Raw genomic sequence first — 22,186 nt, 5'->3', positions numbered from 1 at the left:
ATTTGAAAACTTTATTTTTATTGTTATCTAAAAAAAAAAAAAATATTCTATTACAAAAAAAAAAAAAAAATTTATAATTTTTTGTTTTAAATATATTATTTGGATTAAAAGTATTCTGCTTACTCTGAAAAAAGCTTTTTTCTTTTGGTTCTTGTATACAGTTGTGAACATCTGGGTATCGATGAGGCAAACAAAAATTCTTTTTACAATTTTTACATTTGTAATTGTTAATTCCATTTAAAACCTAAAAAAAATTTAAATAAGATAAATGTACTTTTAATACATTTACACAAAAATTTTAGTTATGAAATAATGTGTATTACAAAAAAAAAAAAGTCTCAAGAATCAAGAATTTTTACACTTCTTAATTTAATTAAAAGTATTTAATAAGTATAAATATATACATACTTTACAAAAATGGAGAAAATAATTTTTTTTTTATTTTTTTGATATTTTTTACTTACTGTTTTGCATTCTTTCTTATTACATACCAATATAAACTTTTTATTTTTTTTATATGAGCATTTATAAATTAAATGTTCTTTTATTTCTTCTTTTTTCTGAATATTTATAAAAAGGTAATTCTATTTTATAAGATATATTTTTGTGATTAATGGATATATAATGAAAAATAAAAATTATATATTCAAGGAAATATATACACTAATAATAAAGGTATATAAATAGATGGGAAAATGTCTTTTTAATTCTTTATTAAAATCATACTATATATAATTTAACTTACATCAGGTATAACCAAGTTACAATATTCACATAATACAACTTTCGAATCAAAACCTTTTGATTTGGGGCAAAGATGATCTTGAATATTTCTATGTAATTCACAAAACTGTAATAATAAATGAACGTAAATTTTAAAATAAAAATAAAATATCTTTTTTAAACATTTTTCTTTTTTCAAATTAAGAATAAATACATTGCTAAATTATAATCTTATCTAAATATAAATTTATTTATTAATTATTTATACATTTAAATTACAATATTCACATTCGAAGGGAAGAAAATCATGATTTCTGCAACCAGTCATTTCACATTGTTTGCTAAGATCAGAAAAATATGCCATTTTTAATTTTTCTTATTTTTTTTTTAAAATAATTTTTTCATTTCAATAAAAAAAAAAAAATTAAATAACCAAAATTATATTTAATTTTACTTATAAATACATCAAAAATTAATTTACATAAATATGTTTATTTTTTTCTTATGATTTTATAAAAAAAAAAAAGTGAAAAATCCAACTCCTTTTACAACTATTAAATTAGAACAACACTTTATAATAATAATCTCATTCTTTTTTGTTTTTCTTATTAACCATTAAATATTCATTTAAATACATTATTGTGTACATATAGAGATTTTAATTTATATAATCCAATTTTACATAAAATTTCCATCTTTCAATTTATTTAAAAGATGGAAATATTGTTCAATTTTTTTTTTTTTATTTCTTTTCTTTTATATAATTATAAAGTATAAAATAAATTTTATTCATATTAACCTTCCCTAACTATAAAAAGTGCCTAAATACTTTAAATCTTTTATATTTTTATTATAAGGAAAATTTTATTCTTACAAATAAATCAATATTCCAAAAAAAAAAAATTTATTAAATTTTTAAATGAAAATTTTTTTATTATTTTTTTTTTTTAATTATGTATATATAAAAATAATTTTTAATTCTTTAAATTTATTTTAAAAAACATAGTATTCGCAAGTTTTTTTTTTTTTTTTTTATGTATAAAAATACTTCATACTAAAAATAAAAATAAAATATATATTTATAATGCTTTTTTATTAAGTCACAAAAGTACCAAAAATAATTTTGAATTTTTACAAAGTTATATTTGCGTAATAACATTTATATATATAGAAATATTATTATGTAATAATTACACTTTTAATTTTTATATTTACATATTTATTAGTCTGTTATTCGATGTTATTTGATTTTTAAGAATTTTCACTTTTTTTTCCCATATTTATTTATTTTTCTTTTTTAATCTTGATAGAATTTAAAGACAAAAGAAAAAAAATATCAAAAATAATGAATTATTATGTTTTTTATATATCTCTTAATTATTAGTTTTTTTTTTTTTTTTTTACTAATCAATAGCTTCAATATAACTAATATTAATAGCAAGTCAGATAAATTCTTAAAACTAAAATATAAATATGTAAAATGTAGACAAAAATATATAATTAAAAACTTGCAAAGCCATTTTGATTATACTATTGAAAATTTTCCATGTATGACTGAAATTGTAAATAACAAAGATGGTTATTTTTTTAAAAGTAATAAAACATTTTCTGATTTGAATATTCACAAAACCTTAGTAGAAGAGTTAAGAAAAAATAATATTAATGTAGCTTCAACAATTCAATCAGATTTATTAGATTATTATAATAAAAATTATGAAAAATTGAAAAATATTATTATAGGTGCAGAAAATGGTATAGGAAAAACAATGTCTTATATAATTCTCATTTTAAATCATTTATTAAAGGAAAAAAAAAAAAATATATGTACTATAATTTTTCAATATAATAATTTATTGTGTAACCAATGTTATGATATCATAAAACTCCTTTCAAAGTAACTTTGAAATGTTATATATATGATAAAAAAATATATTTTATTCTTATTTTATTTTTTTAAATAAATTATTAGATTTTTTATTAGTTATAAATTGTAAATATCCATTTTATATAAAATTATAATATTTTTGTATTTAAGTAATTAAATATAAGTAGTACTCTAAAAGAAACAAATTATTTGCAAATATAATATAAACATACATTATGCATATGTGTACATATATATATTATTATTGTTCCAAATAAAAAAAAAATATATTATATTAGAGCATATATATATATCTTTTTCTTTTTTAGAAATGTAAAGGTTAAAACAATTAACTTAAAAAATGAAGATAAGATAAGTTCAAATAAGAATCTTATAATCATATCATCTCCTATAAAATTTTATCATTATATGAAAGAAAATAAAGAAACTTTGTATTTTTTAAAAAATTTAAATTTTTTTATAATAGATGAAGTAGATGCAATATTTGAAAAACCTTACTTGAAATATATGAATTTTATTTTTAATGAAATAAAAAGAATAAATGATAATTTTGTATCAATAATAACATCATCTACCTTAAGTAATAAAGGAAAGAAATCTACATATAACAACATAATGAAATATATAAAAAATTCAGTAATGATAAAAACAAAATATATGCATAATATTCATCCATTGATTAATTATCATTTTATTAATTTAAGTATTCATAATATTTATGCAAAATTTGAAGCAATTAAAGATATCCTTCTAAAAGAAAATCATAAAAAAGTTCTTATTTTTTGCAATACTATTAAAAGTTGCAACCAAGCATTTAGTTTATTGAAATCCGTTTTCGATAACATTTTCATTTTTAATTCTTCATTAAAAAAAACAGATCTATTAATAATTTTAGAACATTTTAAGAATTCAGAAAAATCTATTTTAGTAACTACTGATATAATATATAGAGGTGTTGATGTGAAAAACATCACACACCTTTTTCATTTTGATACACCAACAAATATCATAGTTTATACTCATAGGTAATGAGAAATTCACAAATAAAAAAAAAGAAAATATAAAATTATGAAAGTTGAAAAATAATATAATTATATATAATGCATTATCAAAAGTAAATTATATAATAATTTATAATGATAATAAATTAATTCATTATAATAGTTATAATATTAATAATAAAAAGGAAACTATATGCTATTGTAATATTTATTATAATTATATTAGGAATAATAAGATATAGTATTAATATAATTATAAAAAAAAATTGAAAATGCAATTATCTAAAATCATTATAAATTGTTAATTTTAAGAAAAAAAAAAGAAAAAAAAAAATGAAGAATAAAGAATAAGGAATAAAGAATAAAGAAAAAATGAAAAAATAGAAAAAATTAAGAAAAAAGTTGCTAATATACTTAAAAAAATATAAAAAAAAAAAAAAGTTATTTTATAAATATATTAAAATATCAAATTTTTTAAGAAATAATTAAAAAAACTTAAACATACTGTATATATATTTTATTTATATATTGTATAATTATATATATTTTTTAGACGACATTATCATCGCATTTTTTTTTTTCATAGGAATGGAAGAATAAGTAGAGGACCAAGTACAGGAGATATTTATATATTTAACAATTTGAATGATTTAATAACGAAAAAAATATATGAATTTCATAAAAATAATGTGAAATTTGAAGAACTTTTTAGTAGAAAAAGATCTTTAAGAAAAAATTATAAAAAAGAATTAAAAAAAGCTATGTAGAAAAAAAAAAAAAAAAAAAGAAATAATAATAATAAAAATAAAAGAAAGAAAAAAATTTATACAAAGTCATACAAATGTAAGACTTTTAAAACCTTATTTATTTATATAAATCATTTATTTCTTCTAATTTTTTCTTTAAATCGCTTTCATTATTTGTTTTTTCGTTTACTCCTTGTTTTAAATTTTGAATGAACTGTTACATTTGAAAAATAAAAATAAAGAAAGTAAAGAAAATCAATAACATAAATAAGCATATATATGTAATATACCTGTAGTGTTACTGATATTTTTTTTAACTTTTTTTTCTTATTCTTCTCTAATTCAACAAGATCCTATATAAAAATATATATATATATATATTTTTTTTTATAAGAAGTTTAAAATATAAAAGAATTATATGAGGAAAATTATATAATAATAAAAAAATATATCACGTTTAAATTTATTATAAATGGAAAGGAAAATAATATTTAGAATAGATTAAATATATTACTCGAAATTCATCTTTTGAATTATTATATTTCTCATTTAGCATAGCTAATTCACTATATGTTTCCTGAATAGCATTATTTAATTTTTCGGTACATTTATGGCTTTCTTTTATTTTTTCCCATATTTCATCAGTGTTTCTAGAACCATTCGATGATTCTAATGTATTCATTAATTCATTTATTTCTCTATATGATTTTTTTCTTTATAAAATAAAAATGAAAAATAATTTTTTTATATTTTTATTGATATTTTCATTACTATTATATATATGTATATTGCACAAGTATTATTGTTAATATTATATACACATTTTTAAATCTTTGTACTTTTCATTATATAATTAAAATTTTTTTTTTTTCAAATACTTAAACTCATCATATTTCTCATCTTCCTTATCAATAGCATCAGGAAATTCATTTAACAAAGATTTTAAATTTTTTAATTTGCTTTTTTGTATAGATATTTCTCTTTTTAAATTTTCATAACTTAATTCTTTATTTTTATTTATATTATCAATATTTGAAATATAAATATCATTTTTTTTTATAATTTCTTCTGATTCTTGAATTTTTTTTTGCTCTTCATTTTTTAATTTTTCTTTAATTTGCATTTCCTTGTGTATTTCTTCATTTTTTTTATGCATATTATCAACATAATTATAAAAATTTTTTTTTTTTTCATCCATTTTAAAAAAAATTGAAATTTAAAATAAAGTTAAAATTAAGCAAAATACATAAAATATTGAAGAATGACAAAATTTTTAATTCTATATTACATAAAAATTATGCAAAATGCTGTCTTTTTCTTTTTTTTTTCAGATATGTTGTAGAAATAAATTTCAATTGAATGTAGAAACGTTTTTTTTTTTTTTTTATAATAAAAGACAATTATTAAAATTTAATATTTTTTTTATCTTATTAATATTATATGTAATAATTTAAGTTATAGACGTATTATGATTTTTTTTTTTTTTTTTTCTATGTGCATCTTTAGCTACCTTAATAAATTTAAAATAAAAATTTGCAACGTTTATAATAATAGAACAAAAAAAAAATTTTATAAATGTTTTATTCTTAAGAATTCTTTAAAGATAATACTTTTTTTTTTTCTTTTTTTTTCTTAAATATATATAAGTAATATTATTATATACTTAAATTAACAAAATATAAATGAAACATATTTGTGTAAAAGATATAATTGAACTTTAGAATTTTTAACATTACCTATTTTTTTTTTGAAGTTATTGAATTATTTTATAAAATTTACAATGCTTTCAATTTATAAAAATATATTATTTACTATATTTCGTAATTTTTATTATTAAAAGATAAAAAAATATATATTACTAATACTTATACTATTTTGAACATTTGCACTTAATGTTTAATCATTTTACAAAATACATACATATATAAAAGTGTTATTTTTTATTTTTTTTTTTGTTTTTTTTGGTCTATACACTTATAAAAGAAATATTATTTTTAGAAAAGCAAATAAGAAATTATTAAACATGTAGAAACAATATGAAAAGAAAAGAAAATTTTGTATTAACATTTATATTTATAGCAAGTATATTTTTATTTCACTTAATATCTTAAGTAATTCAAAGAGCAAAATGACCTAATATATAAATATATTAAAACGTATAAAGTGATATTTAAAAAAATATGTATTTGCATTACTAAAATAGTTGTATTTTCTTTCCTTTTTTTTTTTTTTTATACTATTTTACAAAAAGAAAGAAATATATAAGCGTAAAAGGTATGTACTATAAAAGATTAATAAAATATTTACAAAATACTGAATTATACTTAAATCGAAAATTGTATTATTTAAAAATATATATATAATAAAAGATCCATTTATAATAGTGAATAATATTTATTATTCAGAAATATAATTCTCTTAATTCTACTAATTTATAATTCAATTTTATTTTTTTATATTTATATACATTAAAGAATTATTTTTAAGTAGTAAGTTTTTATTATATCACCTTAATTTTAATATTACATACTCCTATTTTATCTTTAATATTAATTTTTTTTTTTTTTTTATTATTTATAATAATACATTTATTTTTAAAATTATATATAATAGAAATTACTAATACTTATGTACTCTCTTCATTATGTATTCTTATAAATAAAACATTATTCAATAATTACTGTGTGATTTTTAAACAGATATTTATTTTAAAATGACTTTAAATAATATGCAAGATTATTTTTTATTTTTGAAAACAAAATAAAACAAATAACAAAGAATTTTCTCATTAATTTTTTTTCTTTTTTTGTTCAAAAAAGAAGGCTGAACAAAGAAAAAAAAAAAAAAAAGAAAAAGTAAGTATGATATCTTTATTTTGTAATTTATTGAATCATGTTGGTAATAAATTAAAAATTCATATTACATTATCATTGCTGTTGTTGTACTTAAATGTTTGTATTTATAAGACAAATAAAATAGTAACTTTCAAGTCTATTAATAATAATCTCTTTATATATCGAAATAATGTAAGTTTTTTAAAGAAAAAATTTCTTTTAAAAAAAATAAATAAAAAACAAAATAATTGTTCCATTTTTTTGAATCATCAAGTGAATAATAAAATAAATAATCATGGAAAAGTAGATAAAACACAAGACGAAATTAAAAATAATTCAGTAAATGGTATAGACGATATAAATGATTATGATATAGTAGATAGTGAAGAAAAAACAGTAAGTGGGAAAGAAAAAAAAAAAATGGAAAGTACAAATGCAAAAAAAGAGTTTGCTTACTTTGATGAAATAAATAAAAATATTGTAAATTATTTAGAAAACAAAGGAATAAAATATATGACAAAAATTCAATCTGAAAGTTTTAATCCAATATATAATGGTAAAGATATTATAGGAAGATCAGAAACTGGCTCAGGAAAAACATTAGCTTTTGCTTTGCCATTAGTAGAAAAATTGCATAAAATAAAAAATGAAAAAAAGAAAATGAATGAAGTAGATGATACATATGAAATGGATAATAAAAACCCCGTTGTATTAGTATTAGAACCTACTAGAGAATTATCTAAACAAGTAGAAAATACTTTTAAAGAAATAAGTCAATTTTATAATTTTAATGTAATATCTATATATGGTGGTGAAAATTATATCTATCAAGAAAAAAGATTAAAAAAAGGAATTGATATTCTAACCGGAACACCTGGTCGTATAATTGATCATATAGAAAAAAAAAATTTATCTTTACAAAACATAAAATTTCTTGTCTTAGATGAAGCAGATGAAATGTTGAATTTAGGTTTTACTCATGACATTGAAAGAATATTAAGTCATATAAATTTAAAACAGGCTCAGGTATTATTATTTTCGGCAACTACTCCATCATGGATAAAAGATATTTCTTCAAAATACTTGAAAGATCCGTTTTGCATTGATGTAGTTGATTCATCTAATAAAACATCAAAAAATATAAATCATATAGCAATTAAAACACCATATGATATAAAGGAAAAAGCTTTACTATTAGAAGATATTATTTTAGTTAAATCGAATGGTGGACAAGTTATTATCTTTACAAGAACTAAATTAGAAGCAGATATTCTGTGTTCAGAAGGATCTTTTAAATCATTAACTTTTTCAGTTCTTCATGGAAATATTGCTCAATCCACTAGGGAGTATACAATGCAAAGGTTTAGACAAGGAATGTTTCAAATTTTAATTGCAACTGATATAGCTGCAAGAGGACTAGATATAAGTAATGTTGATTTAGTTATACAATGTTTTCCTCCCAATTATTCATCTATATATATCCATAGAGCTGGAAGAACTGGGAGAGCTAATAAAAAAGGAACATCTTTGGTTTTATTCTCAGACGAAGATAGACATGATTTGATAAAAATAGAAAAAAGTTGTGGTATCAAATTTAACATAGAAACATTACCAAATAACGAAGATGTTTTCTCATGTGCCTCTAATCTAGCATCTAAAAGAATTGATAGTGTGAATAAAAACGTCTTACCTTTTTTTCATAAAACTGCTCAAGATTTAATTGATAAATATAGCTCAATGAAAATTGACCAAATAGAATTGATATCCAGATGCTTATCTGTTATTACGAAAAAAGATCATATAAAAAGGAGATCTTTAATTAGCGGATTATATGAAATTGTTACTTTGTGTTTTATTAACAAAAGTAGAAAATGGAGAAATGAAGATGATATTATTTACTGGATTAATAAAATTTCAAGTGAATTAAATGTTAATACATATAATAAAGTTCTCCAAGTAAAAATAGACAATAAAGATAAAACTTCATCATATTTTGATTTAAATGAAAACTTGGCACAATTATTTCTTCAAAATTTTAATAATATGTCCAAAAGTGAACATAGGGAAATGCTTGATTTATTCATTGCTCAAAAAATACCTGAGCATATAGACTTATCATATGATCAACCCTTTCGTAGATATCAAAATAATAGAAAAAATTATTCTTATAGAAAAAGGAGATCTTATTATTAAAATATACAAAAAAATATATTTTTATCGTTTTCTTATTTTTACATAAATATTTATATATTTTCATATTATCAGTAGATATAGAAAAAAAATAATAAAATAAAAATACAATTTCTAATTATTTATTGAAATCAAGAACAAAACAATATTCATCAAGCATAATATACAGTTGTATGAGTGATAAGAAAAAGAATTTCCTATTTATAATACTTAAAAAAAACATAATGTTTAATAAATAATATATATAAACAAAGAAAATTAAGCTTTCTCATAATGGATTCAAATGAAGAAAAAGAGAATAAAAATTAATTAGATTTTTTATATACTTGGAAAAAAAAAAGAATTTATGATTGTATGCCTTATTTTTTTTTTTTTTAGGTTTTATTTTTTTATTATAAGTAATTTTATTTGTTAATAAAATTACATTTAGTTATTAATACATATTCAAAAAGTTTTATTTATTATTATAAATATTTATTCTATTAATATTTTTGTTATACATATATGAAATTTTTTTTTTTTTTTTTCGTGTACTTACATTTCTTTCTATAATTTATGTTTCTTTTTCTTTTTTTTTAATTTTTTTAAAACACTTGTTATAGAGCCAAAATTATAACTTCGATGCAAGTTCTATGTTAAACTAATTAGAATAATTTTATTTTTTTAAATTTATAGTCAAAACATATACATGTATAATCTACTTTTTTCAATTGAATTTATTATAAAAGAGTATTTTATTTTTCTTTGCTTTTCTTCTTTTTTTCTGGTTTTTCCATATATATTAAATTTAAATTATTATTTTATGTTAATTTTTTTTTTCTTTTTTTTAATTATTATCCAAATTATGTTTCAAGATATTAATCTTAATTTTTAAACACTATATATATGCACATTGTTTTTTTTTTTTTTTTATAAATGTTTCTCTATAAATATATTTTTATTAAATTTGCTTAAAATAGGAATATTTAATAGAAAATATATTTTATATAATTTTAAATTTCTTAAAACATATTCTAAAAAGACAAAATGAAATTGTTGTTTACAATAATGTACCTTTTTTTTTTTTTTTTTTTTAAATTTGGATTATGTGATAAATCCGATTCAATGAATAAATTTTATTTTAATGACATTAAAAGCACAAAAGATCAAATGTAAAAAATATATAGAAAAAATAAACCTTTTTTTTTTTTTTTTATTTTTTTACATAAAAATATAAACAAAAATAAATAATTATTTTGTATTATTAGGATTGCAGGTTCAAAAGCTTTATATCCATTAATGAAAGATCTTGAAGAAAATGATGAGTTAAAATGAAATTAAAATATAATTATCTATATTAATATATTATATTAATAATATATATGTCTTTTTTTTTAAAAATAGTTACTCTAATATAGACAACACGTATGATGAAATATCATTTCCTAATCCTTTCGTTCAGCCTGAAGAATGTGTTTTATCTTTAGGGTACCTTTTAAATAATATCTTATGATAAACATAATAAAACGAATATAAATTTTTTTTATACTTTTAATTATACTTATTAGAATAAGTCATTCATGGTTGTGTGATCCTTCTCGTTTTTTAAATATAGATGAACAATTAAATGTTGAAGCAACTTTACTTAAAATAAGGGATACAAATTTTCATAAATGTTCAAATAATGGAATTTATTATTATCAAGTAATACAAACATGCATATATATATTATATTAGTAATAAATTTCCTTTTTCTTTTTCTTTTTTCATCTTTAGGTCTCTGTAGCATTAGTACCTCAAATACTTATAGATAAAAATAGTTCATATGAAAAATCTGCTCAAAAGTTTTCTCAGAATTTACTAAGAAAATGGGGAATAGGTAATAAAGAATGTCATGATGGTATTTTATTAGTTTATATAAAACAATTAGGTAAATTCATTGTAGCTAAAAGGGAAGGTGTTGAAGATCAGTATATAAATGAAAATGAAATTAGAATGCATTTTATTAATACTTATTTTGCTACAGGATCTCTTAGTAAAGCATTAATTGAATCATTAAATTTTATTAATAAAAAATTACCTTCAAAACCTCAAGGTTTGTGATATATGTATTAATAAATCAATAAAAATAATAACATATATATATTCATTAAAATTTTAAAGTTATATTTAGTTAATAATAACTTTATTTTTATAAATCAAAACATAATTACATATATATTCATGTACTCAACACAATACATCATTTTAATCTTTTTTTCCTTTTTTTTAGAATTAACTAACACAGCAAAAATGTTTTTACTATTAATTCTTTTCTATATTGTGTCTATCATTATTTTATATATTACTACTGTTACATATAGTAAAAATATATAAATATATATATATAATTTTTGTTATTTTTATTATTTTTTTTTTTTTTTTGTATTTACACTATTGTTTAAATTTTTTTTTCTTTTTTTTTTTTTCTCCACAAAGTTTTTTATATATTAAAAAAAAAAAATTTTTTAATAAAATTTTTATAAAAAGGATAAATATTGTAAAAAATTTATATCTTTTTGTTTAATATTAAATATTAATAAAAATATATATTTAATATAAATATTTTTGTTTTATCTATTTCAGTCTAATATACATACACATGATTATAATAAAACATATTTCCTGCTAATTTGTTTTTATTTTAATATACTTATGATTATTAAAATTTTCATTTGTATCTTAATAAAAAAAAAAAAAAAAGGATTGTAAAAAATTGTGTTAGACGATTCAATGAAATATTACAATACCAGTAAAATTTAATAAAATAATAATATTTATAATACTAATAAAAAAAAAAATGCACGCATAAAAATTAAATATTTAAAGAATCATATATTTTTATTTTTTAAAATACAATAAAACTTATGCATAACATTATAAAAATATATATTTTTTTATTGCACTCGTATGTTATATATATATATATACTTTTTCAAGAGATATATAAGATTCTTTCTTTTTGCTTGTTATCTTATATTTCATTATTTTATCTTATTTTTTTTATCATAAAATATATATTAAATTTTTATTTTTTTATAACTTTTTTTTTTTGATAAAGAAAATTTTTTTTTTTTTTTTTTTTTTTGAAAAGAGGGAACTTAATACAAGGAAAAAGTATTAATTTCATTTAAATATAGTGATTTTTGAGAATTTTAATTTATTATTTTTTTTTTTTTTTATATATAGTAAAGCTTTATCTTATGTTTAAATATTTTAAAACAATATGAATCAGCTGAATAATGTAACAAATCTTTTAAAAAATAGTTTAAAGAAAAATGTGAATATTTTAACAAAATGCGATATGTACAAGGGTGGAACAATAAAAGATAGGATTCAAAAATTTTCTACAAAAAGTTTAGAAAAGAAAAAAATGAATATGTTTACAGCAATAAATTCAGCAATGCATAATGTATTTGAAAAAGATCCTAATTCCATATTATTAGGTGAAGATGTAGCATTTGGTGGTGTTTTTAGATGTTCTCTTGATTTATTAAATAAATATGGTGATAAAAGAGTTTTTAATACTCCTTTATGTGAACAAGGAATTATAGGATTTGCAATTGGATTAGCAGAAAATGGATTTACTACAATTGCTGAAATACAGTTTGGGGATTATATTTTTCCTGCATTTGATCAAATAGTAAATGATGTAGCTAAATATAGATATAGATCAGGTAGTAGTTTTGATGTCGGAAAGTTAACTATAAGATCTACTTGGGGTGCAGTAGGTCATGGAGGACTATATCATTCACAAAGTCCTGAAGCTTTTTTTGCTCATGCATCAGGAATTAAGATAATAGTTCCAAGTGATGCTTATAAAGCTAAAGGATTATTACTTTCAGCTATTAAAGATCCTAATCCCTGTTTATTTTTTGAACCAAAAATTTTATATAGATCTTCCATTTGTGAAGTCCCTGTTGATGAATATGAATTAGAATTGGGTAAAGCTGATATAGTAAAAGAAGGTAAAGATATAACTCTTGTTACATGGGGTTCTTTGGTTCATAAAATGAAAATAGCTGCTGATACATTGTTAAAAGAGCATAATATTGATTGTGAAATAATAGATTTGCAAACTATTATTCCATGGGATATTGATACTGTTCAAAAATCAGTTGAAAAAACTGGAAGACTTTTAATTAGTCATGAAGCACAAATAACTAATGGATTCGGGGCAGAAATTGCTGCTAAAATTCAGGAAAGATGCTTCTATAATTTACATACACCAATTAAAAGAGTATGTGGATATGATACACCTTTTCCTCATGTATATGAACCTTTTTATATCCCAGATGAACATAAGATCGTTTATGAAGTAAAAAAAATGATGAAAGAATAAGACAAAGTGGTTGAAGAACATAAAAGAAAAAACAAAATAAAATAAAATATTTTACTTTCTTTTACATATAAAATATGTTTTGATCATTTTATTCTAAATTTTCTAAATTTTTTGTTATTAAGCATATTATTTAATTAATATTTTAAATTCTCTAAGTTAATTCTTTAAATACTTATGAATATTTTATTTTTTTTTTTTAAATAAATTTTCTTAAATATAACTTTTTTACCCGTTTATTTTAATCCATTGTATCTACTAATATGCAGAAATAAAACATTATCTTAAAAATTGTGAAGTTTTATTTTTGAAATAAAAAATGGAAGTAGTCCATTAAATTAAAAGTTACAAATATATTATTAATATAGTACTAAAATACAAATCTTTTTTTTCTGAACTATATTACTATAAAACAAAAATTTTCGCAAGTTGCCAAATGATAGATAGATAGATAGATATGTATATCTACTTTTTTATTAATTTTTTTTTCTTTTTATTATTTTCATATAGTAAAAAAAAAAAAAAAATTGAATTACTCAGGAAATTTATTAATTTTTAAATTATAAGTTTTTTTTTGTTTATAGAAAAGTATACATTTACTAATATTATATAATTCTCATACAAATATTTACCTTTTTTTTTTTTATTTTTTTTTTATTTTTTAGATTGTTGTTTTAAAAAGAAAAATAACAGTAAATATAAAAAAAAAAAAATCATAACGTGCTTTTATTTTTACGTATTTTATTTATTTTAATATATACAGAATTATATATTTAAAGGTTAATTTTTTTCTTTTTTTTTTTTTAAATTTATTAAAATAATTATTCTTTAAAAAAAATATATATAAAAACTTTTTAAAAGCATAAAAGATATTGGAATAAATCATTTAAGTTTTTATAAATAGATTTTATTTTCAATTTTTTTTATATGGATATTTTAATTTTAAAACATTTTATTTTATTTTTTTTTTTTCTTAAATAAAAAAAAAACTATTAATATGATGTTTTTAAAAATAAAATTTTGAATATTTATATTTTTATTATGAAATACGATTTTTTCTATTTTATTCTCTTATTTTTTATTAAGTTATTAATTTTATATTATTATAAAAACAAAGCATTAAAATGAAATATGATGTTTCTAAAAATAAAATCATAAAAAAGTAAAAAGATTAGTAAAAAATTATTTTATATAACAATAAACTTAATTAAAAAGATAATATATATATTAAAAGAGAAAAAAAAAATATATATATATATCTGGTTATATATATATATATGTATGTTGATGAGTAAAAAACGTTTAAAAAAAAAAAAAAACCCATATATTTAAATATATATATATATGTAGTAATATAATATAATATAATTTTTATAAATAAAAAATTTATTATTATATTTATATGTGTATGCTAATGTATTTATTCATAAAATTTTGAAGAATTTTTAATTTGTTTTAATATGAGAATCACATTGATATTTTTTGAATAATTTAATAAAATATTTGTTTACTCACTTAAAAATATATATAGGTATATATATTATTGAATTTTACTTAAAAATAAAAAAAAAAAAAAAATAAAGAATTTACGATGGATATTAGTAATTCAACAGAAACTAAAGAAAATGAGAAAAATTCTGAAGATTTAAATGTACGAAAAACTTATGAAAAATCTGATAGTAAAGATATTGCAAATAGTGAAAAAAACAGAAATAATAAAAATAATAATAATATTGGGAAAATATTATTAAATGATCAAAATGAAAATTTGCAAATTGATCTAACAGAATCTAACAGTGATTCTATTCCAAGTGAATCAAAAAATGATGAAGTATATAATATAAGTGAAAAAAATAGTATAAAAGATAAAAATGAAAATGATAATATAATTAAAGAGAGTAGTTATAAAAATAAAAGTGATTTAGATAATACTAATAAAGAGAATAATTATGATGACAAACATGAATTAAGTAGTATATCGAAGTTGTGTGAACTAAAAGAAATATCTCAATTAGGAGAAAATAGAAAAAAAGTATTAATGCATTTTAATGAATTATATTCTGCAAAAGGACAAAGCATAACTTATTCTTTAATTGAAATATATGATTTATGCAATAATGATGAAATTGTTTTATATTTATTACAAAAATATCTACATACTCACGGATTATGTGTACCTTGTTATAAGTTTGGAAATAATAGAAATTCATGTAATCTTAAAATAAAATGTAAATGGTGTCATCATTATAGTCATTTAAATAAAAATTCATGTTTACATCCTTTTAAAATGTTACATTTTAAAAATAAATGTAAAGTTTGTAATCATTTTATTAAAGGAAGATTTTGTAATTTATTAAATGATTGCCAATTTTGTCATTCAATTGATCATTTACCTAAAAATTTAAAAAAGAAATATTACGATATTTTAAATCATTTATATAAAAAAAAAGAATATACTGATGTTGTAACAAAAGATCTTTTATTAAGTTTAAATGATGATAAAAAAAATGAGAAGAATTTAAATATTTTTGATAAGGATTTAATGGATATTTTTGAAAATAACGATATAGATAATAATGATAAGTCATTTGATACATGTATTGAGTGTTCTGAAAACAATAAAAAACCTTGTGTAAATCATTTTCTATATAATCATATATGTCTAAAGGATTGTAATAATTGTCATAATGAGATACATAAAAAAAAAAATTCAAACTTGTTTATTTTAAGTTATTTACACGAAAATAACTTATGTTTTGTTTGCCCATACATAAATGATAATAATTGTGTATGTGACAATAATAGTATTTATTGTCATGAGTCTGATCATATATCTTATGATATAAAGGCAAAAAATATCTTAGATAAGTGTATATATTCTTTAAAAAAAGAATTTAGTGATCCAAAAGAACAAAAAAATATAGAAAATGAAAATGAAAACAATAGTAAGAAAATAGATGAAAAGAGAAAAAGAATATCTCATAAAGATTTTAGTAGTATAAGAGAAAGAAAATGGCAGAAAAAAAATCTATATGAATATAATAAAAAATATTCTTATTCAAAAAGTGACAGTTTTAATTCACGTAGCTTCAAAAGTAATAGCATATATAAAAATAACAATAATTTTATAAGTAATGCAGATAAAAATAAAAATAAAATGGATGATTATGAAATAAAAGAAAATTATAAAAAAAAGGAGAAAGGAAAAAATGTTCATGTTAAAAAAGAAAAAAAGGAAAAATTTTCTGGAAAACATGAAGATGAAAAGAGTTTTAAAATTAATAATAATAAAGAAGAGAAATATGAAAAATATAGGTGTGATAATAAGCACTCTGAAGATAATAATACGAAATCACAAAGAGAGAAACATAATAAACACTCTACAGTGCTTTTAAATGGTAAAAAAAATTACAGTAGTAGTAAGCATAGTTCTAATACACATAACAAAAGTTATTATGATAATATTATTTCATATAAATTACGCTATGGAAAAAAAAAAAAAGAAAAATCAGATAAATTATCGGGGGATCATTACAAAAATAAGACTATAAAAAAAAGAAGCCATACATCTCTAGATAAAGAAAAAAGCAAAGCTTCAAAACATCGCTATGGCAATTCAATTAAAAAAGTTGAAGAAACAGAAGAAAAAAAAATAAACGAAGCAACTATAGTAGATGATAAAAATATTGCTTCTGATAATATATCCATGGCATCATTACAAAATAATATATCTTTAAAAGATCAAGAAAATAATTTTCTTTATGAAAAAGACAAGCAACAAAATAAATATAGTAATAATGAAGGTTATTATAGTGGAAGTGGTTCAACTAACACTGAAAAAAATCCTTGTAATGAAAATGAAGGAAAATATTTTGAAAAAACTTTGAATGCGTGCACAAATTATGCCACTATGGATATTCAATTGAATAATAAAAGTAATATATTATTGGATGATTATGATAATGAAGAATGTGTAAGAGATACAGAAATAAAAACAAATAATAAAATAAAAATTATTAATACCGTAGAGAACCACGAAGCTCCTAGACCAAAAAATAGCATGCATCATTTATTAGATGACAACTATAGGAAAAAAAAAATGATGCTTGGAGAATTGACTGGTTTTTTTACAATAGAAGAACATAACAAACAAAAGTGTGTTCCATGCTCATTTTATTTTTCTAATGGTTGTAATTATTCTATATATTGCAGGAATTGTCATCATGAAAGTCATAGAGATCATAAAGGAGAACAATGTCATTATAAAGTTCTCCATAAGATGAAATTATGTAAACCTTGTAATGATTTTTTTAAAGGAATATGTGAACATAGAAAATCAAAAATTCCAAGAAAGCCACATGAATGCGCATATTGTCATGAAGAAACTCATAGAAAAGAGGTCTTAAAAGAAATAAGTAAAGAGGGGAAAAAAAGTTTAGAAAAAAGCATAAGTAATTTTTCAAAAAGCGATAGAACAAGAAAAAGTAATAGTGAAAGAAGTATGAGTAATTTTTCAAAAATATGCGAGTTTGAAATTAATGAAAATAAAAGAAGTCTAAGTAACTATTCAAGGAATAGAGTTCTAAGTTGTGAAAAAGATGAGAAAAAATTATATAAAAGGGAATTAAATAGTAACAAGGAAAGTACAAGAGATTCTCAAAGAAATTCAAAAAATTGCAATTTGGAAGAAGGAAGTATTAACAGAGAATTAAAAGAAACTAACTCATCCACTAATGAAAAAATAAAAGAAAGAGATGAAATAAAATCAGAACATAATAATGAATATATTTCTGAAGACGAAGTTTGGTTAAAAAAAAGAAATGTAAGAAATGGTAAAAACAAATTAAAAAATAAAGAATATATTAATATTGAAAATAAAGAAAAAAAATTAATAGATGATAATTCTGAAAATGAGAAAGAAAAGATGAGGAATGAGGAAAAAAATTCTCTAAAAGGGGAATCAGCAAATGAAAAAAAAGAATTGACTGTATGCTCTTACTCAAATAGTTTATCTTCCAATGAAATGGAAGATAAAGATGAAAATTCTGATAATTTAAATTCTATAAATGGTTTCTGTGGAAATTCTGCGAAAAATGCACCTGACAAATTTGCAACTGATGATATGAAAAATGAACTACATAGCTTAAATGATAGCAAAGATGAAATAAAAAATATACATAATGAAACGGATGAAAGAAATCATAAAAAGAAAGAAAAATCAGATAAGAATAGAGAAGAAAAAATAGATAAGGAGAAGAATGATAAAATAGACAAAGATCATGATTCAGATAAAGAGCAAGAAGAGGAATTTAATAAATTAAGAGCAAAAAGAATGCAAGAAATGTATAAATTGCAAAGAAAACAAGGAATTAATTTAAATGATTTTAGTAAAAACCTAAGTAGACATGAAAAAGGCGCTTGTCATCCATGTGTTTATTATTTTGTTGGTTTTTCAGGATGCCTGAATGGAAAAAATTGCTTAAATTGCCATCACGAAGATCATAGAAATCCTCATAGTATATTTCATCCTTCCCGCTTTTTACATATAAAAAAATTATGTGTGCCATGTTCTAGTTATTTCAAAGGTGAGTGTACAAGACCTATGCATACTTGTGTTTATTGTCATTATGATTCACATAGAAAAGAATTTGAGGAAAATAATATAACTGAAAAGGAAATAAAGGAAAAATCTACAAAAGAGGAATCTGATAGATTTAAAGAAGATGGCAGAGATGATAAAAAAGAAACTGATGATTATAACAATGAGAAAAAAGAAAAAAATGATATATATGATGAAAAAATAGAAGATAATGATGAATCCGAAGAAGAAAAAGAAAAAGAAAAAAAGAAAAATAAACAGGAAGTATTAGAAAAAACTGAAATTAACGAAGATAATAAAGATAAATTAGATGAAAAAAAAGAATTCGTATACGCAAAACAAACCGGATATAAAGAAAGAGATGCACATGAAAGAGGTGTTTGCCATCCATGTGCTTTTTATTTTTCAGGAAAAAATGGATGCTTAAAAAAAAATAATTGTGTAAACTGCCATGATAGAGATCATGAAGATATTAATTCACCATATCACCCATCTAAATTATTACATTATAAAGGTATTTGCTCACCATGTCAAGAAAATATGAAAGGTTTATGTAAAAGAGCTTCGTTTGATTGTGTTCACTGTCATAATGAAGAACATATACCTGATGATATGAAAGAAACAGTTCAAAAAATGAAGGAACAAAATATAGAAAAAAGAAACAAAAAAGAAACAAAAACATATTTTGATTATAAAGACAAATTTTTAAAAAAAAATAAAGTAAACTCGTATAACAGTAAAAATATATCTTTTAATAGAAGAAATTTTTATAATCCTCTAACTTACAAAAATAAAAAATATTTTACTAAATCTGTTAGTATAGAAAAGAAAAATAATTATAAAAAAGTTAAAAAATATTCTTATTTTAAAAATTCGCGTAGTTATGATAATAAAAAGTATGGTACCAAGAATAACAATTATGAATCTTTTAAAAAACCACTTGTTCATAAAAAGTACACTTCATATAATCTTTCTATAAATAATATTAAAAACAAACAGTTACTAAGTAGAAACCATTACAGTAAGCAAGAAAAAGAAAAAAAAATAAGGGAATATGAAGAAACCGGAAGCAATAGGAATCGTGAGAATTCCGTAAGTATGTTTAATAATTTTAACAAAAAAAAAACCAATAAATCAAATAATAATAAGTATTATAGAAAATCATCGGATTTAAATAGTATAAAAAATTATGATCATCACAACGAAATGAAATTCAGTGATAATTTATCATCAAATAATTATACATATTACAATAGCAATAAAGATAATTATGATGATAAAAGACATAAGAAAGAAAGTATAAGAAATAAATACGAAGACAAAAATTATAACTTAAGAAAAAGTAATAATTATGAAAATTTTAAATTGAAATATGAAGAAGATAGGAATTATTACAATGAAAAAAATAGTTATTATGATAGTAGCAGTAGTTATTGTGACAGAAAAAGTCAATTTGATAAAAAATATGATTACAGAAACAATTCTGATTATAAAAATAAGTATTATGATAAAAAATATGAATATAAGAAAAATTATTACGATAATGATAAAAATTATGATAAATATTGTAATAACAAAAAAAATTATGATGATAAAAAAAATTACTACTACTATAATGATAAAAATTATGATAAATATTGTGATAACAAAAAAAATTATGATGAAAAAAAGAGATACTACGAAGATAAAAACTATTATAATGATAAGAATAGTTATGTTGATAGAAAAGATTTTTATAATTTTAGAAAAAATTATGACGAAAAAAAAGTAAGTAAAGAGGAGATACTTGTATCTCCATCGGTTATAAGAAATAATAGTATTTTTTCAGATAAAAAAGAATTAATCAAAAGAAAATATGAGGATATTTCAAAGTATGAAAATGATTACAATGATTCATTTGATTATTCATCAAATAAAAGAAGGAAAGAAAATTTCTCAGAAAACAAATTAATGAAAAGAAATAATGAAAAGGAATATAATAGAAACATAATAAATGAAAACGAAAATAGCAATAAAAAATCAATGAAGAATAAAGAAAATTATTATGATTCAAATAAAAACCCTTCAAAAAAGTATACGAATAAATTAGATGAAAGGTATAATGGTAATAAAATAAATTCTGAAGAATATAGTTATAAAAGAAAAGGGTTTTTAGTTTATACAGAAAAAAAAAGAAAAAGTATTTCAAAGGAATCATATGATAGATCAAACAAAATTGTAAATGGTGTAAGAAATATAAATGCTGATAAATATGGATCATATAATAGAAAATATAATGGTTATCGTTATGATGATAGATATAGTGGTTTATCATTCTCTGGAGTAAAACATAATTCTTTTTTAAAAAAAAATAAAAATGATTCCATTGATTTAAACAAATATAAATCACCAAGTATTTTAAGAGACGATACTAGAATCTCTTCGTTTTCTTCAAAAAATATACATAATTCCAGTGAAATAAACAATCAAAAAATAATTAACGAAAATAAAAACAATTATACATATGAGAAGTATGCCGATGATAAATATAATGAAAATAAAGTTATACAAAATAGCAAATTCAAAAAAAATATAAATAAAGATAATATATGTGAACAAACTTACAGACAAATAGATTCCAAATATAATAATAGGGATAACTATTTTTATAAAAGAAATAATTATTTAGATTATAAAACGACAAAACAATATTTTAAAGATAGAAATTCAAAAAAATATCAAGGAAATTATAAGAACACCTGGAAAAATAAAAAATAAAATGTGTAAAATATTAATAGATGAATAAAAAAAAAAAAATTAAAATATAAAAAAAATTACAAAAATAATGAAACTATATTATTAAAGAAAAAAT

At 19.0% G+C, this 22,186-nt stretch overlaps 7 protein-coding genes across 7 annotated transcripts; 5 read left to right on the top strand and 2 right to left on the bottom strand.

Annotated features, from left to right (window-relative positions):
• Positions 1–27: 27 nt before the first annotated feature.
• PRELSG_1028400 (AN1-like zinc finger family protein) lies at positions 28–1,087 on the bottom strand (the record flags this gene model as incomplete). The annotated part of the gene is made up of 5 exons (XM_028677219.1): positions 28–47; positions 124–244; positions 465–560; positions 746–850; positions 992–1,087. 5 exons carry the CDS (start codon positions 1,085–1,087, stop codon positions 28–30), a joined length of 438 nt encoding a protein of 145 aa, XP_028533631.1.
• Positions 1,088–2,078: 991 nt separating this feature from the next.
• On the top strand, positions 2,079–4,376 carry PRELSG_1028300 (ATP-dependent helicase, putative; the record flags this gene model as incomplete). The annotated part of the gene is made up of 3 exons (XM_028677218.1): positions 2,079–2,617; positions 2,917–3,633; positions 4,196–4,376. The coding sequence occupies 3 exons, from the start codon at positions 2,079–2,081 to the stop codon at positions 4,374–4,376; spliced, it is 1,437 nt and encodes a 478-aa protein (XP_028533630.1).
• Positions 4,377–4,473: 97 nt separating this feature from the next.
• Positions 4,474–5,553, bottom strand: PRELSG_1028200 (conserved Plasmodium protein, unknown function; the record flags this gene model as incomplete). Its single annotated transcript, XM_028677217.1, has 4 exons — positions 4,474–4,569; positions 4,646–4,708; positions 4,870–5,068; positions 5,234–5,553. The coding sequence occupies 4 exons, from the start codon at positions 5,551–5,553 to the stop codon at positions 4,474–4,476; spliced, it is 678 nt and encodes a 225-aa protein (XP_028533629.1).
• A 1,663-nt stretch (positions 5,554–7,216) lies between these two features.
• PRELSG_1028100 (ATP-dependent helicase, putative) lies at positions 7,217–9,382 on the top strand (the record flags this gene model as incomplete). The annotated part of the gene is made up of 1 exon (XM_028677216.1): positions 7,217–9,382. The coding sequence occupies one exon, from the start codon at positions 7,217–7,219 to the stop codon at positions 9,380–9,382; it is 2,166 nt and encodes a 721-aa protein (XP_028533628.1).
• Positions 9,383–10,405: 1,023 nt separating this feature from the next.
• PRELSG_1028000 (conserved Plasmodium protein, unknown function) lies at positions 10,406–11,734 on the top strand (the record flags this gene model as incomplete). Its single annotated transcript, XM_028677215.1, has 6 exons — positions 10,406–10,530; positions 10,627–10,683; positions 10,763–10,846; positions 10,927–11,062; positions 11,135–11,453; positions 11,631–11,734. 6 exons carry the CDS (start codon positions 10,406–10,408, stop codon positions 11,732–11,734), a joined length of 825 nt encoding a protein of 274 aa, XP_028533627.1.
• Positions 11,735–12,623: 889 nt separating this feature from the next.
• Positions 12,624–13,739, top strand: BCKDHB (2-oxoisovalerate dehydrogenase subunit beta, mitochondrial, putative; the record flags this gene model as incomplete). Its single annotated transcript, XM_028677214.1, has 1 exon — positions 12,624–13,739. One exon carries the CDS (start codon positions 12,624–12,626, stop codon positions 13,737–13,739), a length of 1,116 nt encoding a protein of 371 aa, XP_028533626.1.
• Positions 13,740–15,327: 1,588 nt separating this feature from the next.
• PRELSG_1027800 (conserved Plasmodium protein, unknown function) lies at positions 15,328–22,092 on the top strand (the record flags this gene model as incomplete). Its single annotated transcript, XM_028677213.1, has 1 exon — positions 15,328–22,092. One exon carries the CDS (start codon positions 15,328–15,330, stop codon positions 22,090–22,092), a length of 6,765 nt encoding a protein of 2,254 aa, XP_028533625.1.
• Positions 22,093–22,186: the final 94 nt, after the last annotated feature.

The sequence above is a fragment of the Plasmodium relictum genome (assembly GCF_900005765.1).
Source record: "Plasmodium relictum strain SGS1 genome assembly, chromosome: 10".
Lineage (NCBI taxonomy): Eukaryota > Apicomplexa > Aconoidasida > Haemosporida > Plasmodiidae > Plasmodium > Plasmodium relictum.
Note: the sequence above shows the minus strand (reverse complement) of the source record. Positions and strands in the feature narration are given on the sequence as shown.